Source organism: Nycticebus coucang, chromosome 23 (genome assembly GCF_027406575.1).
Source record: "Nycticebus coucang isolate mNycCou1 chromosome 23, mNycCou1.pri, whole genome shotgun sequence".
NCBI classification, from domain to species: Eukaryota; Metazoa; Chordata; class Mammalia; order Primates; family Lorisidae; genus Nycticebus; species Nycticebus coucang.
In genome coordinates this window covers 7,643,972-7,663,605 of record NC_069802.1, presented here as the reverse complement: position 1 = coordinate 7,663,605, position 19,634 = coordinate 7,643,972, and the positions used below count along the sequence as shown (strand labels likewise).

At 34.4% G+C, this 19,634-nt stretch overlaps 1 protein-coding gene across 2 annotated transcripts in view; it reads right to left on the bottom strand.

Moving 5' to 3' along the window:
* Positions 1-19,253, bottom strand: part of GABRG1 (gamma-aminobutyric acid type A receptor subunit gamma1) — an 81,739-nt gene extending 62,486 nt beyond the window's left edge. For both annotated transcript variants that reach the window (XM_053578110.1, XM_053578111.1), the window contains exon 1: positions 18,803-19,253. In XM_053578110.1, the coding sequence (XP_053434085.1) occupies positions 18,803-18,906 (104 nt within the window). In that variant the 5' untranslated portion in view covers positions 18,907-19,253. The remainder of the gene's footprint in view (positions 1-18,802) is intronic.
* Positions 19,254-19,634: the final 381 nt, after the last annotated feature.

The following is a 19,634-nucleotide window of genomic DNA, read 5'->3' as shown; positions in this document are numbered from 1 at the left end:
CAAAGCTCACATTTCCTCTATTATTATTATATTTCACTACTTCATGGATGTGGGAATAATCTGTTGGAAGTTAATGAACTTGACCAAGGTAACTCTACATATTGCAAATATGGTAGAACTATATTAGACACCCAGTGTGGGTGAGAACAGTGAAAACAATATAATACTGTTCTCAATTTGAAAGACACTTACAGATGAGTATGAAGGCTTTGACCCTGTCCTTCTAAGCATGCATTGATTATTACAAAGTATTCAAAGTTCAGTTTTTTGGCGGGGGAGGGAAAAAAAGGGCACTCTGGCACCAGCTAGAGTGTTATAATGATATTACAGCTCACTGCAGCCTCAAACTCCTGGCTCAAATGATCCTCCTACCTCAGCCTCCCGAGTAGCTAGGACTATAGGTGCCTACCACCACCCTTGGCTAATTTTTCCATTTTCTGTAGAGACAGGGTCTCACTCTTGCTTAGGCTCCTCTCAAACTCCTGAGCTCAAATGATCTTCCCCCTGGTCTTCTAGAATGCTAGGATTACAGAAACGTTTACTACTATGTGGATTTCTAGAGAACATTTAGTTAATAGATTTTTGTTTAAGTACTCTATTACAGGAATTATTTTAGTGTGTTTAACTTTGTGAAGTATATATTACTGAAATTACTGGAAGACTGTTATATAAGTTCCTTCAAATAATTTCCTATTAGTTTTTCTAAATAAATAAACAGATATATAAATACAATATTGAAAATACTAAAGTATTGAGACTCCCTGCAGGTATGGTCTTCTGGCAAGTTTTCTCTTATTAGATTTGTTGAAATATTGGCAACAATCCAAATTTTAGGCTCCATTCATCTCTAAATCCCAGTTTTATAGGCTGAAACATCTAGGGATATAAGCAAGCTGCTGTGTATATAAGCTGCTAATCTTTCCGTGAAACATGATTGTCATCAAATGAAAGTTCCCAGAAAAGAACAAATTTTTTTTTTTTATATATTTCATGGTGGAAACATTTGGGTAATCTGAAAACCATATCCGACAGTGATTTATATTCTCCTTTCCCAGGTGGCACACTAATAATATAAAAATTGACCTCAATAATATTACAAAGCTCTCTTTCCTCCTTTTTTTGAAAAAAAAAAATAGAAAGGAAATTTTATTATAGTGAATTTTGTCTATACCTTCCCTCTAAGCTATCTAAAATGTCTTCAAAATATTTACTAAATACTCTGAGAATTATACTAGTATTATTTTGGTGATTATAAAGTACCTGTCATAATTTTAAAAGCACAGTTCTGATAGAATACTTGGTATCCTGATTTCTTTCAGAGCCTAAAAGATCTTTGTTATTTTTATGTATTTTTAATGACTATCTATTTGGGAAAATCAGGTATGGTTTTTATAAATAGTTCTATGAGAATTTCCAGCCTCATGCTCAAGAACTTAAATAATTTAAGTATTATTTTATCCTCACAGGAAAAAATTTTAGACATCTTATTATACACATATAATTTCGCTAATTGTTTATTATAATGTTTGCTACTTTTATTACTGTTATTAGCAATTGAATGTCTACTACACACCACAATTTCAGGAACTATGCATTAGGTTTATTTTACAAGATATGTCATTTAAACCAAAGAAATATCATGAATTAAAAATTCATATACCTATTTTAAAGTTGAGAAAAATAAGATTATAGAATTTGTAGGAAACACAACTATAAAATATCTAGGATTCAAAACAAGTTTGATTTCATTTGAAAATAGGTTTTCTTTTTCCTTGGCAGTGTGCTTATTACTAACTCGTCTTTATTGAATAATCCAGGGAGGTTGGATTTCAAATTCCCTAATTCAGAAGAACACAGGAAGGCTTAGGATATAGAACTAAGAAGTATACTTGGATTGTATGTGACTTGGTAGCCTCAGCCCTTCACTTCTGAGAAGATTAAACAACAATCTCAAGAAATCACAGTTTTTGATGAAAAAGTAATGTGTGCTTAATCTCCAACTCAATGTTGTAATTCATTTAATACAGTAAATACTATGTATTAGGAATGTGCTAAAATGAGAATATGAAGACAAATAAAACTGTCAACTAAAATCCTGGGTCTTGAGAGGCTGAGGTGGGAGGATCCCTTGACCTCAGGAGTTCAAGGCCAGCACGCACAACAGAGAGACCCCATCTCTATCAAAAATAGAAAAATTAGCTGGGCATTGTCACACACCTGTAGTCCCAGCTATTGGAGAGGCTTGGGCAAGAGGATTGCTGAAGCCCAAGAGTTTGAGGTTGCTGTGACCTATGATGACACCGCTGCAAATCTAACCAGAGTAACAGAATGAGACTCTGTCTCAAAAAAACAAAACAAAACAAACTTGCAGTCTTGATCTCAATTATCTCTTTTTTTTTAGCGAAAAAGAAAACTATTCACACAAATGATTCAGAAAAACATCATACATAAATATGCTGATCATAGTACTATCCATGATAGCACAAATTTTGAACAATAGGAGTATGCTTAAATAAATAATGATATATTCACATAATGGAATATACACATCTATTCAATTGCTGGCAGTGAAGAGTCTGTAAAAACCATGAAATTGTGTTTACAATTTAATATTATATGAAAAAATAACACACAACGATTTGCTTCCATCCTCACCTTTGTATAAATGGCTTACGAGATTTGATGGGAAAACAGCATAATATATACATTTCATACTCTACACCAGTCGAGCAATTGAAAATTCATTTTTTTCTGTATGTGAGTAGTATCCTACAATCTTTCTGTTCATATATTTTATAATATAAATGCATGAAAATGAATGAATTTGACGCAGATACCAGATAGTGCTCTGAAGTAGTAGGTGTCAGACATTCACTGTCTCCAGGACCCTCGCTTCTCACCTGTGTCCCCTTCCTCCAATTTACTTTTCCTGTCTAATCGATCTTGGCATCTTCATCTTGAAGCCTTCTGGCTCTCCCATTCTCTGACTGCAACCTGAGACTATTTGTTAAAGAAAGTTTTTGAGTCACACTGTATACCATTGTTGGTCTCTTCTTGTCCTTGTGAGCTTGGCTATTTGAACATACACGCATTTCCCTACTGACGTAAGAAACTGCTGTATGTGAAAGTTCACAAATGATGGTATGACCTTTCTTTTACAAAACGAACAGGAGTTTTGAACTAATAAATAAGAGCTAATATAAGTAAAGGAGGCAAAGCATGTTATGCCACATAACCATGAGGGAGCCTACCTTTATCACTAGAGAAGTAATATGTGCCTGTAGCATGCCCTTAAATTAATATAAACTATTTTTCGTGTATAATGTGAAGGCTCCTTAAGATTTTCCCAGGATGATACTGGTTTGTACCTATTGTCCTAGAATAATTTTTAATGGCACTCTCTCACTGATGAAATGGCCAACTTTTGATGAGAAATTGCAAAGTCAGCCTGTATAAAGTTCACACAGGTTGACTGCAAATGTCCTGGTTCTGACACACGAGCGAGCCTCTTCCATTAATCTGTTAAGAAAGCAGAGCGGAAACTCAGAGCAGCTGAATGAGTTGCCCTAGGAAGATGACTAAACCCTAAAGGAATACTGATAAACGTTTTACCCATAGTTGGAAAAAATGATATCGTTGCAAAGCGAAATGCACAGATGAAGTCATTTACATACTCCACTGGAAGGAAAAAAGGCAGTTGCTGCTACTTGAACTGAGTATGTACACGGGAGAAACTCACTGGGGAGTATAGTAGACGCTTGCTGACTGCTACTTTCTCTTCGACACTTTTGATATAGTCAATTAGTCTTTATATTCTCATAGGAAAAATTTCACCATGCTTCTTAAAAAGTAAATATCAAATTGATTACGCATATTGTTGTCATCTGAGGTGACCATATCCTTATCTTCAGCAACCAAGTGTGGCTAATATAATTTTTATAGCAAGTTAACCAGCATCAATGTAAAACCCAGATAACAGGTACATATACATGATCAAGACATCTTTATTCTTTCTTTTTACACTTAGAAAACAAATATGTTCAGAAGTCATGACTACTACTGTTATTTTTGTCATTTTAGTACCATTAAACATAATTAATTAGCTGGGTCATTTTGCTATGTTGTCATTTTAATATTGCAATAAACACAGTTGAATGGGTTGTTCTGGTATGCTCACTGGTGTTCATTTACTTATTTGATAAAAAGCAAAACTGGTTAGAATGGAACAAAAAGTATAGGTGCACTCTCCAGATCGGTATTTTATATAGTTTATATAACAATCAAGAACTAAATTCAGTTTTTTATAACACAGTTTTCATCATTAGCGACACAGAATTTCTTTAGAACTTCTGTATGCTTAAAATCATTAAGCCCCACATTAAGTATTTCTAAGAACATAGGATGTTTGAAGTAAAAGCCTCTTTAGAGTTTGTCACTGCATACTCACTAAATAAAAAATAAAAACCCTGGAATTCTGAAAACATAAGTGATTTCATTAGCGTCTCACTGCTACTCAACGCTAACAAAATTCCATGTAATGATCATATTACATGTAAAAAGATTGCAGTAATCTCAGTGTCTCAGTGATGGCATTTGCCACATTGTATATTAATTACTTAGAGAAATATCTTCTGGTTAAGATGTATTAAGACGTTTGGGTAGGAAGAAGTTACTATGAAATAGTTTAGAGACTCTAAGAAGGTAGATAATAATACAATCATCAACTGTCTGTAAAAGCAACACCCAGTTTAAGAATTAAAATCTTCTACACTCTTTCGCCTCCCAGGAAATTACACTTATTTTAATGAATGTGGTACAGTGTTACAGTAAATGTAATAGCTAGTGTGTTATTAGTTAATTATTACATTTCACTATATACATATATATTCCTATATGACATAAAGATACATATAGGTACAATAAATTGTAAATATAGTCATGCAATTCATTTTACCTAACAGAATGAAATAGTATTTAATTCTCATTTCCTTACACTCCTGTGATTATGAGTAAAGCAGACCAGCTGTTCATGTTCATTGATCTGCTGATCTTCTGTAAATTACATTCTAGCTTGATTTTGACGATTTTTAAACCTAAATGATATTTGTCATTTGACAAATATCTATTAGGTGCTTATCCTGTGGATGCTGAAGATGGATAAAGTAGCCCCCAGAGGAAAGCTCAGAGAGAGAAGACAGAAGACTTAGATATTCGTATTAATCTTTTAATGTCAGTGTCTGATTTGAACAGAGCATTAAATATCTTTGAACCACTTTTGGTTTCATGTCTTTTTGCTTTTCCTTTCTTTTCTTTTTTATTTTTTTTTTTGATGGTCTCCCTCTGTCACCTTGGGTAGAGTACTGTGGCATCATTGTAGCTCAACCTCAAACTCTTGGGCTCAAAAGATCCTCTTTCCTCAACCTCCTGAGTAGCTGGGATCACAGGTGCCCACCACAAAGCTTGGCTAATTTTTTCTATTTTGGGTAGAGATGGAGGTCTCACTCTTGCTTAGGCTGGTCTCGAACTCCTTTTAAACTCAATCTACCCACCTTGGCCTCCCAGAGTGCTAGGATTTCAGGCTTGAGTCCCCACATCCAGCCTGAACCACAATTTCCTCATCCAACGTTGAGGCTCTAGATCTTTGTAGACCCGTAGATGGTGAACGAATATTAAAAGTTACTACAGTAGTAAAAGATTATTTAGGACTTCCTCCTTAAAATGGTAGGGTGGCCATACTAGTCTTACTTTCTCAGAAATCGAGCAAAAGTAACAAAGTGGGCAAAACAGATTCCCGAACTCCATCTCTGACAAAGAAACTTTCTAAATTCCAAGCACAAAATGAATGGAAGGACCATAGATGTTTGAGCAAGCTGGCAGAATGGTCCTGCACGAGACCAGGGGCAAACTCTGGATACAAGGTCAACAAACAGATGCACTGCTGGCAAATGTGTGTATTCTATGAAATCGTCTTGCTAAACAAAAACAAAGAAAATCCAAGTTCTTCCCTTCGACCAGTTTTCTCAGGCCGAAGGGAAGAACACAGCCATGTTTGCATATGACTGTATAGATTGAAGGAGAGTGTCCTGGCACTTCGTAATAGCTTATAGTTGCCTGTCTTAGCTGTCTAGAACTTTACATAATTTAGTAAGAGTTTGGAACATATTTAGTAATTTCCAAACTCTTGGAAATACAAAACAAAGGGATATTTCAAGAGGATAATTATTAACCAGAGAGAAGTTTAAAAGTTCAGAAAAATTGTTATTATACTATACATGCCTCATCTGTAACTACATTAACATATTTATTATTAATTTGATCAATATCATATTATTTACTCCAGACACATGCACCTTCAATTTTCTAAAATTACTTACATTCACGATAAGTGCGCGTGTTAATATGCTCTCTACAAGTTAGTCTGTGCATGCTCCTTCTTTTGTACTCATTCCTATTGATTATTGAAAAGCAAAACAAAGGGGCAAATATCCTATTTAAAGCAAGAGCTGGCCAAAATTATTTTATTCTTCTGTGTCCAACAGTTCTCTGCTCTCCTGCCTGAAAAGACTAGTTTTTAGACATTTATGAGTGTATTTTCCTTAACTGTAATTCAACTTTGTCTAGAGACAATCCACAGGCACGAGCTGTCTGCATGTCTGTCTGCACCCCCAAGAACCCTGTTATTAGGTCAAGTAGTTTAGAATGACGTAGACACCGACCTGTAAGCTGAGCCAGACTTTTGCTTCTGACAGTGGAGAACTTCAACCTAACTCTGTGGATCTAGGTTTGTGGTGTAGCCTAGAAGAGACATTTTCTGCTTCCATGATCCCACAGCTGCCCATTCCTAGTTTTTCTGACATTTTGTTGGTCAGTCCTCCATTGGATCACATCCCACAATTAGTCATTTGTGTGTTAACATTGGTTTGTTTGCCTAAGTGTGGTCTCATTTTTTGGAATGAAAAGAATCTTTAACACACTACAGAAGACCTTGACACAGAAAAGAGAAGATATGTGCTCTTTGATTTATTTTGCATTGTTAGTTTAAAAAAAAAAAAAAAGTAAGACAAGGGACACAAATACCTCTAACCCTCCATTAAGTGCCCTGTCCAGCATCTGCTCAGGCAACTGATGGCAAAGCTTCCGTTATATGCTCCCAAAAGTGAGCATATAAAACCTGTCTACCAAGAAAGAGCATCTTAAATGAGCAGCTTTTGTTCCTGAAAATATAATATGGCAAGAACAACATTACTATCTCAGACTTCGACAAAAGCTTATAACTTAAGCACAACGAATGCTTTGTTCTTCTGTGCTCAGCTGAACTAAGCTAAGGATAGCTAATGTTTTAAGTTCAGTTGTTATTGGGAATGTGAACCCCGTTTTGCTTTTCTTTTCACCTAACATCTCCTTTCCTTGTGACCAAACCTGAACTCTTTTTCTTCCTCAGTCATGTTTTTGTAAGTGAAGTCACACAAAAGGGGTGATTGTAAATAATAAATTTTGGATGTGTCTATAAGCTACAATGAATCATGGGGGAAGAAGAATCAAGAGTGGTTACCTAGGTCATCCTAGCCCCTGTGTAACCACACTTATATTACTATTTCAAATATGATTTCTCAGTTGTCTTTTGATTACCCTCTGCACTCTTGACTATGGTTCCCTTTTTTTACTTTTCATTAATTAGCAACTCATTATAGTTTGTCATTTATCAATCAAGTTTTAAGTATGGTTTACGACATTACTATGAATAAATTCATTAATGTTGTGTGTTCCCAAGGTAATAATACATTTTAACAATATACGCAATTCCTTAAGTTTTAATCTGGTTGTGAAAGTTGTTACTTAGTATTTCAATGCAGATGTTCTAATTCTACACACACACAAATTCTCTCCTCATTCTCACTCATTTTCTTCCTGTTTTCTCCCCCCCCTCCTTGTATCTCTGTTCTTGGAGATGTCAGCAATCCTATTCTAATTTATATTTTCCAAATAGACTGTTAGCTCATTAGACTGTTACTAAACTACAAAACTTTCATGTTCTACAAACTTTCCAGTTGGACAATGTTTCTGCTAACCTTTAAGATATTTTATAATGCTGATAAATTATTTAGATAATTGGGCTATTAGGAGAAATCTATTATACATACAAGTGATGGTATATATAACTTGATTATAATAGGTGATATCAATATAAAAATATTTAAATCCATATTAGGTAAAATATTTATTGGTGTATGATCAATATCTATCCTAGAGGAGACATGACTCTAAAAATACTGCAAAGATAAATCAATCGCTTGCTTAGATAATAGGTACATTCATTAAATATTTATTAGAAGGAGCATTCAAAAAACAGAAAAATTTCTTTATCAGTAAATTGGAAATACCTAGCGTAGATTTTCAATGGAAGATAATGATTAATACAGGATAAAAAAACACTAAGAAACATATAATACAGGGGAAATTTTTTCTAAAAAGGAAAACGAGTTTCTATTTCCTAGCATATGCATTTCTTAAGCCAGAAAACAAGCATTATAATGCCCCAGGATCAGGCCAATTTCTAGAAATCCCTGCTCAGTTAATGCAGTAAACTTTTGGCAAATATGTTCAGTTTATATGTCATGAAATCTCCGTGTGAGAACTGATGACTTTCTAAGTCACTTGAACTGAGCTGAACAGTTATGCTCAATTTATATTTGCTTGGCATCCTGTGGTCCAGTTTTATATCAGTCAAGTAGGAGCTAAAAGTGGAGATTCTTCTCTCATGGATCTTAAAATCAGTTAAAAATTAAATAAATTTATTTCTTCACAATAGCCTTATAAGATAAGCTTTGTGCTACCTTTCAAAAATACGTACACGCACATTGTTATACATAAATAATAAATAAAATTTGTTATTTTCTTTTCACCTTTGTAGTCTAGCTGCTAATTCTTTTGTACAAAACTCTCCTTTCTAGGATTGTAGCTTTGAAGGATTTCATTGCTCATAAAAGCTTATAGGAAAGGAAAATAAGTAAAAGAGTGACAAATAACTTTGTAGACTTATACCTCCAGAGTTTTAAAGAAGTGAAATGATAATACACTCAGTTCTTTGATTATTTTATTAGCATGTAGGAAATTGGAACCCATTATTTGACATGAGTAAGGAAAAGTGCTTTGGAAGTCTGAGGAGGCAGAAGAGAGTCCCTCAATATCAGGTAAGCAGGTCTCATTTTGTGTTTCCAGTCTCTCCAGTGTAAAGCAAAGGCAAAGCCCAACTATATCTTAACTTAATTTATTTATTACCCTCATTAAGCTATAAAAACTTAAAGGCAGGTCCTAAGATATCTAATGTGACACCATTGATACCTACCCCAAATCTGAAACATAGCTAGTACCCAATAAAATAAAATACTCCCTGAATAAGGAATGAATGGAAAGGATGCTAGAACTCATTGTGCTGTTTTCAGGTAAAACTAAAATGAATTCAGGAAATAATAAGCAACTAAAAAACTATAATTATAGGCCTTATTAAGAGAATTATGGTAGCTAACATAAGATAAAATTAATTTTTAAAATATAGTAGCTTTCTATTACTACTACTAATCTTTCATAAATAAAAATAGAAGAAAAAATTAATGCTTTTTCACAAAGACAATACAACTTGTGAATAATTAAGAGGAAATATAACAAGGAAGGTATATCTTTTATGTGAGAAAAGTTAATTAAAATACACTAGAAGAGTTTAGTTTATGATAAATTTAATGTATAATAAAGGTGACTAGTCAGTTTAGAAATATTAGAATGCATTATTCAATAAATTACATTGAAATGTTGAATATCCCATTTGGAATGTAGTATTTCTACATTAATGTAGATTTCTACATTACACAGTAAGTTTTATACATATGAAAGATCAAAAGATCATGAATAAAATATGGCATTACTAATAAAGATAATAAGAATTTTTGTTTGTTTGCTTGGTTGGTTTGGGGGTAAGGAGACATTTCTAGATATCATGTGACTTAAGCAGGAAAATAAAAATATGATAACAGAGAGAAAATTGAAAAGGAAAAGGAACTCCTGTATGGAACGGGGTCCTTAGGTAAGACAGAGCCAAAGGTAAACTCAGAGAAAGATATTATGATGTAACAGACATACAGTTCTCAGAGGGGATAAAAGGCCAATGACTACATCAAATTATGCTCGCATTTACTGGAAGCACAGTAAAATAAGGAAACTATAACAAAAAATTTTAGATATTACATTGGCAAAATATTAAAAGATTCATAACATCCACTACCAGAGATAATACTGATAAATAAGGTACCATCAGTACAAAACAGAATTTGCTTTATGGAAAGTAATTTGGCATATTGATTAGAATGTTAAAATTAAACGTATTTACGTATATATGCAAATTCTGACAAATAAGCTTGCAACTCATCCTAGAAAAAGTGTCACACATCTCATTGCTGAAAATCACTACAGTCACTCTGGGATGCTATGCACTTAAGCCAGTGCCTAGTTTACCTTCTAAAGCTAATTTGGAACTCTTTGTCTGGAATGACCATCAAAGCTGTCCTGCATATCATCAAAATGTCTTCTTTTCAATATTTTTTTTAACTTTGGGTGGCAAAAATAGAGATTGGGGCCAGATTAGGTGCGTAGGGAGGGTTTTCCAATACAGTTATTTGTTTACTGGCTAAAATCTCCCTCACAGACAGTGCAGTGTGAGCTGGTGCATTGTCTTGATGCAAAGGCCATGAGTTGCTGGCCAAGATTCTTAGTTACGATTTTCCTGACTGCTTCTTTATTGATGTGTACTTAGTCTGCTACGCTTCTCTCAGTCAGCCAACAATCCTGACACACAATTTGATGAATTTTTGCAGTATTTTCACCAGTTCTTCTCATTACTGGCCACCTTGACCTGTCTTCATCAGTGGTGCTTTTTCTCCCTTCAGAAAAACAGTTAATCCTTTTGTATAGTGCCATTTTCTTCATGGCATTATCCATAAACTTTGACTAACTTATCCCTGATTTCACTTCTATTCTTGCCAAGTTTAACAAGAAATTTAACTTTTGTTAAATTAGTTAGCTTAATTCATGCTCTGACATCCCTGTGAAGGCACAAAAAACATGCAAAAACAATGATACTGCCACTCTGCAAGGCACGGCCACACATAAACACAAACACACCTGTGAGATGCTGATATACCAAGGTTATGAAACCTTACTGAGTTGTTTGCACAGTGCTGAGTACATAAGCTCATACTAGCACGTTCATTAACATAATTGTCAGACCTCATGTACGTACACAAAAATGTTTGTAATACACAAAATGAAAGATATAATCTTATAATTTAATAATTTAAAATTCTGCTATTGTATAGAATACCACATCATCATATAAAGAAGTTAGAATAAATATACTGATCTAAAAATACCTCTGACATATTACTTATGTCAAAAATGTGTTAGATCTCATTTAAAAAAATACATACAAATGTACATATAAATACCTATCTAAACTTTTGATGGAAAAAATCTAGACTAGAAGTACAGTCTCCAAATTGCTAACTAGTTTAGGAGGAATGAAATGGAATAAGGGACTTCCATAATTATGTTTTTGATCAAAAAACTATCATTATGGTACTGCAGAAAAACATTTTCTTTTCTTTCCCATACTTTTCAACACCAGAAGCAACTTGGAAATTATTTTAAGGAAAAAAGTAAAGAAAAATAGGTTTAAAATATCGATAGTCAAAAACTTACAATTTAAAATAGTTTATGTCTTCAAAATAGAATACAAATTGGATTACATGCCAGTAATTCTGCAATTTGAGATGTAGAAAATTAATTTAGGAAATAAAAGTAAAATGCAGCATCTCATCTTTAGTCCATTTTATATGATTTCCTTGGGAAGGTGGAAGGTATAGAACCCTTCGAAATTACATTAAACTTAAGAAATAAATGGTAATAAACATTGCTTTTGGCACAGAATGTTTTGTTAGTTTCGAGAAAAAGTCTGGGCAAGTAATAAAACTGTCAGAGCATAGTTTATATCTTTAGATTAGATCTAAGAACAATTCATTAATTTTAAAAAGGCCAGAGTTCTATCCTAATAGATTTTCAGAAATTAATTAGTATAATGGAATATTTGTAGAAAGAGGATAAAAACAGAAAATTTTAAAACATAATTTTTCTTAATGTATTTGGTTATAGTTTTTAAACTCTTATAATTAATCCACTGATCCTTAATGTAACAATGAATACTACACAATATGGTTTGCCAAGTATTTTTTTGGGGGGAGGCATTTTTGGTTTGTTGATTTGCTATGTCTGTTAAATGTTCTTCAAAACAGAGTTTAGAAAACTAGGATCCATGCACCTAATGAAGAGTGCTAGTTGTGAATAACCAAGATTATAAATGTTCTTTTGGGACTATTTTCATGTGAATATTTTTTGGAGGAAGAAAAAGAAAACATAATTTTCATTATAATCCATTTAAGGAATGGCCACTGAGCAGAGAGTATATTAAAATGAACATCAAATTCTCCATTTTCCATTTATATTCACAGGGCCTGACAGAATATAAATTAGATTTAGAAACAATACAACTCATCGTGACATTCACATTTTCTAAAACTTTGATGCTTTCATTCATCAGAGAAATTCTTCAAGGCTGCTAAAATTTTTACACAGTGGAGGCATCATATTGAGGCTTACTATATTGTAAAATAGATTCATTCCAAGGTCTTAAAAGTGGAAGTAAGAAATGGGAATTAGTACCACTGAATGCAAAAACGTATCTTTCCCGCCCCCCAAATCCTGGGACCTTAAAATGAGAGTAAAATATCTGCATTGCCATAAAGACCCTGGTAGAGTGTTCACTTCAAAAAGGAGATCACGCAAGTGAGTACAACAGAAACAACAAAACACTGTAGTTTATTAGTGATGAAAATTTGAAGTTATTAAAAAAATCGTTCGAAGAAAATTTGCAAAACAAAGCTGCATTCATAAACCAACTGTACAGAGTAATGAATTAGTTTGAAGAACACAGATGTCTGAGTAAACATGTAAACTCAATCAGCAAATATGGCTATTCCATGCTGATTAATATGTCTGCATTTTGGAAAAAGTACCGCTTACTCAAGACACTCTACTCAAAAATTATTCTGATAATTATACCTATCTAGACCAACTGAAGGGTGACGATGTCTCTGTGTTTAGACAGTTTACAAATTACATGACCATTAGGGATTTTCCTAGAAATTGACCCAAATATTGGCTCAATATTGGTGTCTAGAAATCCTGATTCTAGCAGCCTGGAACCCAATCACCTCCTGTTCTCACCAGTATTAAAATGTTTATATTAAGTTCACTTTCCTAGGATCATAGACCTTCTGATCTGACCTTTTTAGCTCCAGGTTGGAGACCAGTGTCTAGGTTAAATTTAATTCTGTTTACCTGTTACACAGTTTATAAGTTCCTGGTTTGTCTTTAAAAAAAAAAAAAAAAAGTGTTAAATCTCAAAAGACATTGTATCTGGGAGGAAAGTAGTAATTCAGCTTAGAATTTCACTATTAAACAAATTATAGAGCTTTTAACAGCATGTTGCTATTTAATGCCTTAAGTAAAGGATCACCTAAAAGATGGAATTTTCAAAAGGCCTATCAAACTGTGAGACCACACCTCTACAAATGTTATTTGTCCCTCTTTCCTTCACTAACGCTGAATTTATGCATATGACAGCTGAGACCACATAATATGTTCCAAGAGCTGCAACTGATGGCAACCAGTTCAGAGTCCTCACAGTATCCCATTGGTAATTCTGCCTGGCAATGAGGGCATTTTATTATCTTTACCTGTTTACATTAATAAACCATCTCAGCACAAACTACTAGACTTTAAGTTTGCCAGAAGCCTAGACTCTGATTCTCTAATCTGTGCATCTGGTATATATACTGTGAGACATATATCACATTTATACTATTCAAATGCTATTAGGGCAAGAACGTGGTCTTGCTTACCACTATATCCAGTTCCCTGAACCCTTGCTGAGTGAATAGTGATGCTCAATGAATGTTTACTGAGTAAGTTAATAGCTGAGGCTCTTTCCTAAAACACTGGACTTCAATTGGCTGAATCACTTTCATACTGTTAGACTTAGATTGTGAGATGTTAAAAATAGAAAAAAAAAACATAAATTTCATCTGCCTCCCACAGACTACAACAACACTCTAACAGCTACTGCCTGAATGTGGCTAGTTATAAGGCATCCATTATTTTGTTAGAAGACTGTTGTATTGGAAGAAAATCTGCCTCCGTGTAACTTTTCTCTGCTTAGTTATGGTTTCATGTCCCCCCCATACTTAATAAATTTAATCATGATTTTATATAACATTCATAAAATTAAGGTAGTCAATTTCTCATCAAAATATATACATTAAAAATTCTGGTTTTTATCACTTTCTCCTATGGTGTTTTTATCTACAGCAATACTTCACTGAGTCACAGATTTTCCTAAAATTATTAACCTAGTACTACATAGATTTCAGAAAGCATACTGTTAAATACTAAGTAATGGTTTCTAATTTCTGTGATTCCAGCAATTGAACCCAGGATTGCACTATTTTTCCTCTCTATCCTCTCTGCTCCTTTGTTTCTCTCCTTTTTCTTTTCTTTCCTCTTTTTGCCTTCATGCAAAGTCATGTCAATTGCTCAGACTTACTTTGCATTAGTAACCTGAGAGATTTCTAGTCAAGGATGCAGGTTCTGGTCTCAAAACACATGGTCTCAAACACATGCTCAGGTTCAGCACTTACTAGCAAGATGACCTGCAGTAAATGCCTAAAAATCTGTGCCCCAGTATCTCCATCTGTAAAATGGAGAGAATAACAATATCTAGGCTATAATCTCCCTTAATACTTGCTTAGTAGATTTGGTTAAGCATAGCCTTCTAGGCTGAATATTTGTCTTCTGAAATTGGGGAACATTTTGCCCCTAGTTTTCTGGTATTGCTAATGAGACATTCTCTAATTCTTTTTCATTAATTATGATCTATTTCCTCAGCATCTTCTTCCCTCAAAAATGTAGACTCCTCTGTGTACAATAGAGCCCTTAAGGTGTATTTTCTTATTTTGAACAACAACAACAACAAAAAAATGTTTTCCTTGGATTAATAGAATACATCTAGGTTTTAGGACGTGCCTATAAGCTCCATATTGGCAATACTCACATGTATGAGAAGTATTATACTGGGTATAGCACACAGCAATCATTCAACAATTATTGGTTGAATAAATGAGTAGTTATCTCTCCAAAATCCAAAAGACATTTAGTAACACACAAGGATTTCACTCTATTGCACTTAAAACCACTTTAGGATAAATAATACCAGAATAACTATTATTCCACAGATTACCTGTTATTACATCTTTCTTTTCAGATAAAATTTTAAGTCTTATGTTTTTGCTCCAGTTTTCCTTTTTGGTCTTGAAACGATCTAGAAATACAGGCATCATTTTCACTGTTCACAAATGAAGATTCTTTACCTTAAAGATTTGTTTGTAATCACCCCAGTGGGAAATAGTAGAGCCCAAACAAGAATTTAGATTGCATCATAAAGTCCAGGATTGTCACGTGGTAACCTAACCATATGTGAATTATTCTCCTGAAGCCCACTCTTCCCCTTCCTCCTATGGGAGTCATTTATTGCATTTTCATTATAATTTTCTCATTATCTCCAGAGCCATTTTTCAGTTTTCTACCCTTCCTTTCCTCCCCTTTGGGACTCTACATTTATCATTACATGCTTACATTAGACTAATCTACTTAATAACTGAATCAACTGCCAACTATTTCCTTGTGTTGCGTAGCCAGAAGTGTGTTCCATAGTATAGAATGGAGGAAGGACATTGCTTGTTTGGATAACCTAAAAGGCTCTATAACATTTGCATTTTAGCTTCAAAATCATTTTTTCTTAGTCCTTTGAATATTTAATTATCATGGAACACCATTGCTTAGTTATTTTGTTCTCAAGTTTTAATAATTATCATCAGCATTTTATTAGAAAAATCAAGCCCCAAATCCAAATACCTAAAAATATCATTGATTCACTACCACTCCCGCAACATGTATTACTGAAATTATTTAAAAATAATACATTTTTAAAAACAAGTATATTTACATATTTTCATTTGAGCAACTGAAAAATGAAAACAAGTTATTTTTCTTGGGCTCTCCTAAAATACAAATTCCCAGTTTTGTAAGTTAATTTTTAGAATAGCTAAAATCTCAGAGCACTTTTAAAACTCTATTATAGACTTTTTGTAATTGGATTTTTTTCAACATTACAACTAAGTTAAATCAAACTGAAGAGATTTTTAAGCGACTTGTCGAGTGTCATGGAGAATGAGATACAGGGACCTCAATTACAGCTTTTAGCTATAATGATAAAATAAGTTTTCATAGTTCAGTAATACATATAAAAATCAATAAAGTGTCTCTCCTCTATGCACTTGATAGAAACTTATGAAGAAAGAAGCAATGACTCTAATCAGATATAAGAAACAATAGATTTCAATTCTGTAAATCCCCCAAATAGATGAATTTAAAGATGTGTTTTGGAAACCAGTGTAAAGCACAAAAATTCTTACAAACAGAACCATCTGTGGGTAGCTTTGGAAACGTCTCTTAAAGGAAAGTGAGAGGGAACATGATTGCACATAATGTATATGTGTTGACACCAATTATCTCCAACTAAATGTTAAAAGCATGAAAAGTTCACCACAACTTTAGTTACTTTAAAAAGTGAATATATGAACTCTCATAACTGATCCCCCAAGAGCTAATCATAACAGCAACCTATGGATTTATTTTTTATTATGTATTTATTCACTGGCCAGAATAATCCAGATTACTTATATTCCCATGATGAAACAAATTATTGATCAATGTCAACTGTATCACTTCTCTCTCGGTTATAGTACATACATACGTTATTTACATTTAGAATTTTCATCTTGAAAAGTACTAAGATAAAACAGCAAATCCACGATCTATTTTGTCATTCAGTTCAAATCTTAGACATACTGAATGTGAAAATTTAAAGACATCATGAATTAGCTATTGCTATCCTTCATTTCTTAAATGAAGAAACTTTGCTCAGAGAGGTTAAGGAGCATTCACACACGAGACCATGACTCCAGAATGCTAATCTCATCTCTGTCCACACAGCTCTTTAACGCTGGGAGTCTGATGAGAGTTCTGGACCCAGTTACAATAGTCTCTAAAAAAGATCCTCAAAAACAAAACCTTTTCATTAAAAACAAAATATCTCTTTGGATAGGTTTACCTATTTGGTTAAAAGGGAAACTTGCATTTGCAATGATGCATACAGGTTGTTATTTCAGAAAAACACTGGCTAAATCTGTTTTTACTTTTATACTCCTATGAAGGTACATGTTCTTCCTAAATATCTCGTGTAAATTTTTGTAATATATTCAAAGAAATAAGCCATTATGATGCAACATACACAATAAATATTTAGCTAGTAGGATGTTTGTGCCTATGCAGAACACTTAGGGTTCTAAGGAAAAATGGTAAATAAACCAAAACTGTAATAATAGTTTAAAAATCACTGTTAAAAATTTCCAGCAAACCTAATATTACTTATCGAACTTTAATGCAATTTCTGTTTTCTGAGAGCGCATACAATTGTTTCACCTAGTGGTAATGGCAGTGGGTGTTCAGTCTAGTTTTATACTAAAATTTATAATAATAATTCATTTTAGCAATGACAAAAGTAGTTATTAAGACATGTTTGTATCTTTGCAGTGAGTGTACTTTATTCTTGAGTTCTAAGCAGGATTATGTAATACAATAATATAATGTTAAATATTGATTCATTTGAAACAAGTTACATGATATGAATAAGGTGTTTAAGACCATATAACTCTGTACACTCAAGACTCCCATGCACAATGCTCGTATGACACTGGGGCATTTTTTTTTTTTCTACCAGAATGATTTTAAAGTTTTACTGACAGGTATTACTGCCTGTTAAATTGGAGGCTTGTGATTGGTAATCTCTCTCTCTCTCTCTCTCTCTCTCTCTTTCTCCTCCACCTCTCTCCTATCCCCTCCCCTCTGTCTCTCTCTCTCTCTCACATACACACACACAGCCAAGACATTCGTACCACCATACATATTTTTAATTACTAGTGGACAGCCAGTTAAAATAAAAACCATTCAAAGCTGTTTCAAATAAAATAAACGTCATTTTTGACTTTATATTACACACTTGCAATGCTGACAGACATTTTTAGCCAAATGTTTCATTTTTCTTGATGGAAAACATTGATTTGTTCCGGCAACTTATCCAAAGAAGGGAGGGAGGAGGGAAAAACAATATTAGTAGATAGAAAAGCATTATTCGTGTCATGCTTTGTAACAAGTTTCTGAAATAACTTTGTCTTTGAAATGTGGAATCATCCAGAAAGTCCTTCAATGGCATCCATTCATTAATTTTAGTAGCAAAGTCATTTCCACTCCCCTTCAAGCCTCCCCAGTAACTAAAGCTTTACTATTTTATACTTTGCCTGAAGTAAAAAACAACTGAACTAATCTCAATGCTTCGGAAATAAACTGATTTTTTTCTATATGCGAGTGAATAGATCTAATCAGAATATAAAATGATGGTAAATATTGCACATGGGTTGGGAAATGTAAATGACTTAACTTAGTTTTTTTTTTTAATAAAGAAATGGAAATAAGAGACAAGGTAGATACCAAAGAATAGTTTTAAGTCCTTGAATTTACTCACCAATTTCCCAGATGCAGGGCCAGTAACAAGAACATCAACCTCACCCCTCTACTTTGATTCCACAGAAGAAAGGGGGAGAAGAGAAAAGCTTTCCAAGAACCCATCGGGGTCGCTTTTTCTGTTTGTGCTGCACTAGATCAATTCTGCAAGCCGGGACTTTTCCTCCCACCTCAGCAGCCGCCGGGTGAGTCCGGACGGGAGAGTGCGGGAAAGCGATACACCTCCGGACCAGGTAGGACGCACCTCCCCGTGAAATCAAACGGGGAGCCAATCAGAGCGGCAGGACGCCGCATAAATTATCTTAAACAGACTTGGGCCAATCGATCGCCCACGGAGGCGGGGCTTCCCCTACTAGAAATTGAGCCCAGTAGGAAAAAGGGCTGCGTTTTTCTAAAAGAAAAACAAACCTCTCCTCCGGGGCAGCGGAGGAGAGACGTTTGAGCGGCCTTGACAGATTCCCTCGCTCGGGAAAAGCTGCCTCCCTCTTTCCCAGGCTTTCCCTCCGGTCTGACTCTGTTTGGGCGCCGCCGCCTCTGTCCTCTCCAGCGGTTGGATTCTGAATCTGTCTTCCCAGAAAGACCCGTGGGAAACAGGCCATGCCCAATTGGGTTTCCCCGGGCTCGCGAGGATTCCGTTCGTTTTCTCTAATTACCCTTGTTAATTTTGAGGGTGGGGCGGTGTCTTATTTATCTCTGTAGACCCAGCAGCGCCTAGCGCGATGCCCCCACCCAAGGGAGCATTCCGAAGACGATGACTATGTGACCGGCTGAACCAACGACCGACCGAGCGGGCTCCGGGCGTTGCTGTAACCACGTTCGCCACAACCACACAC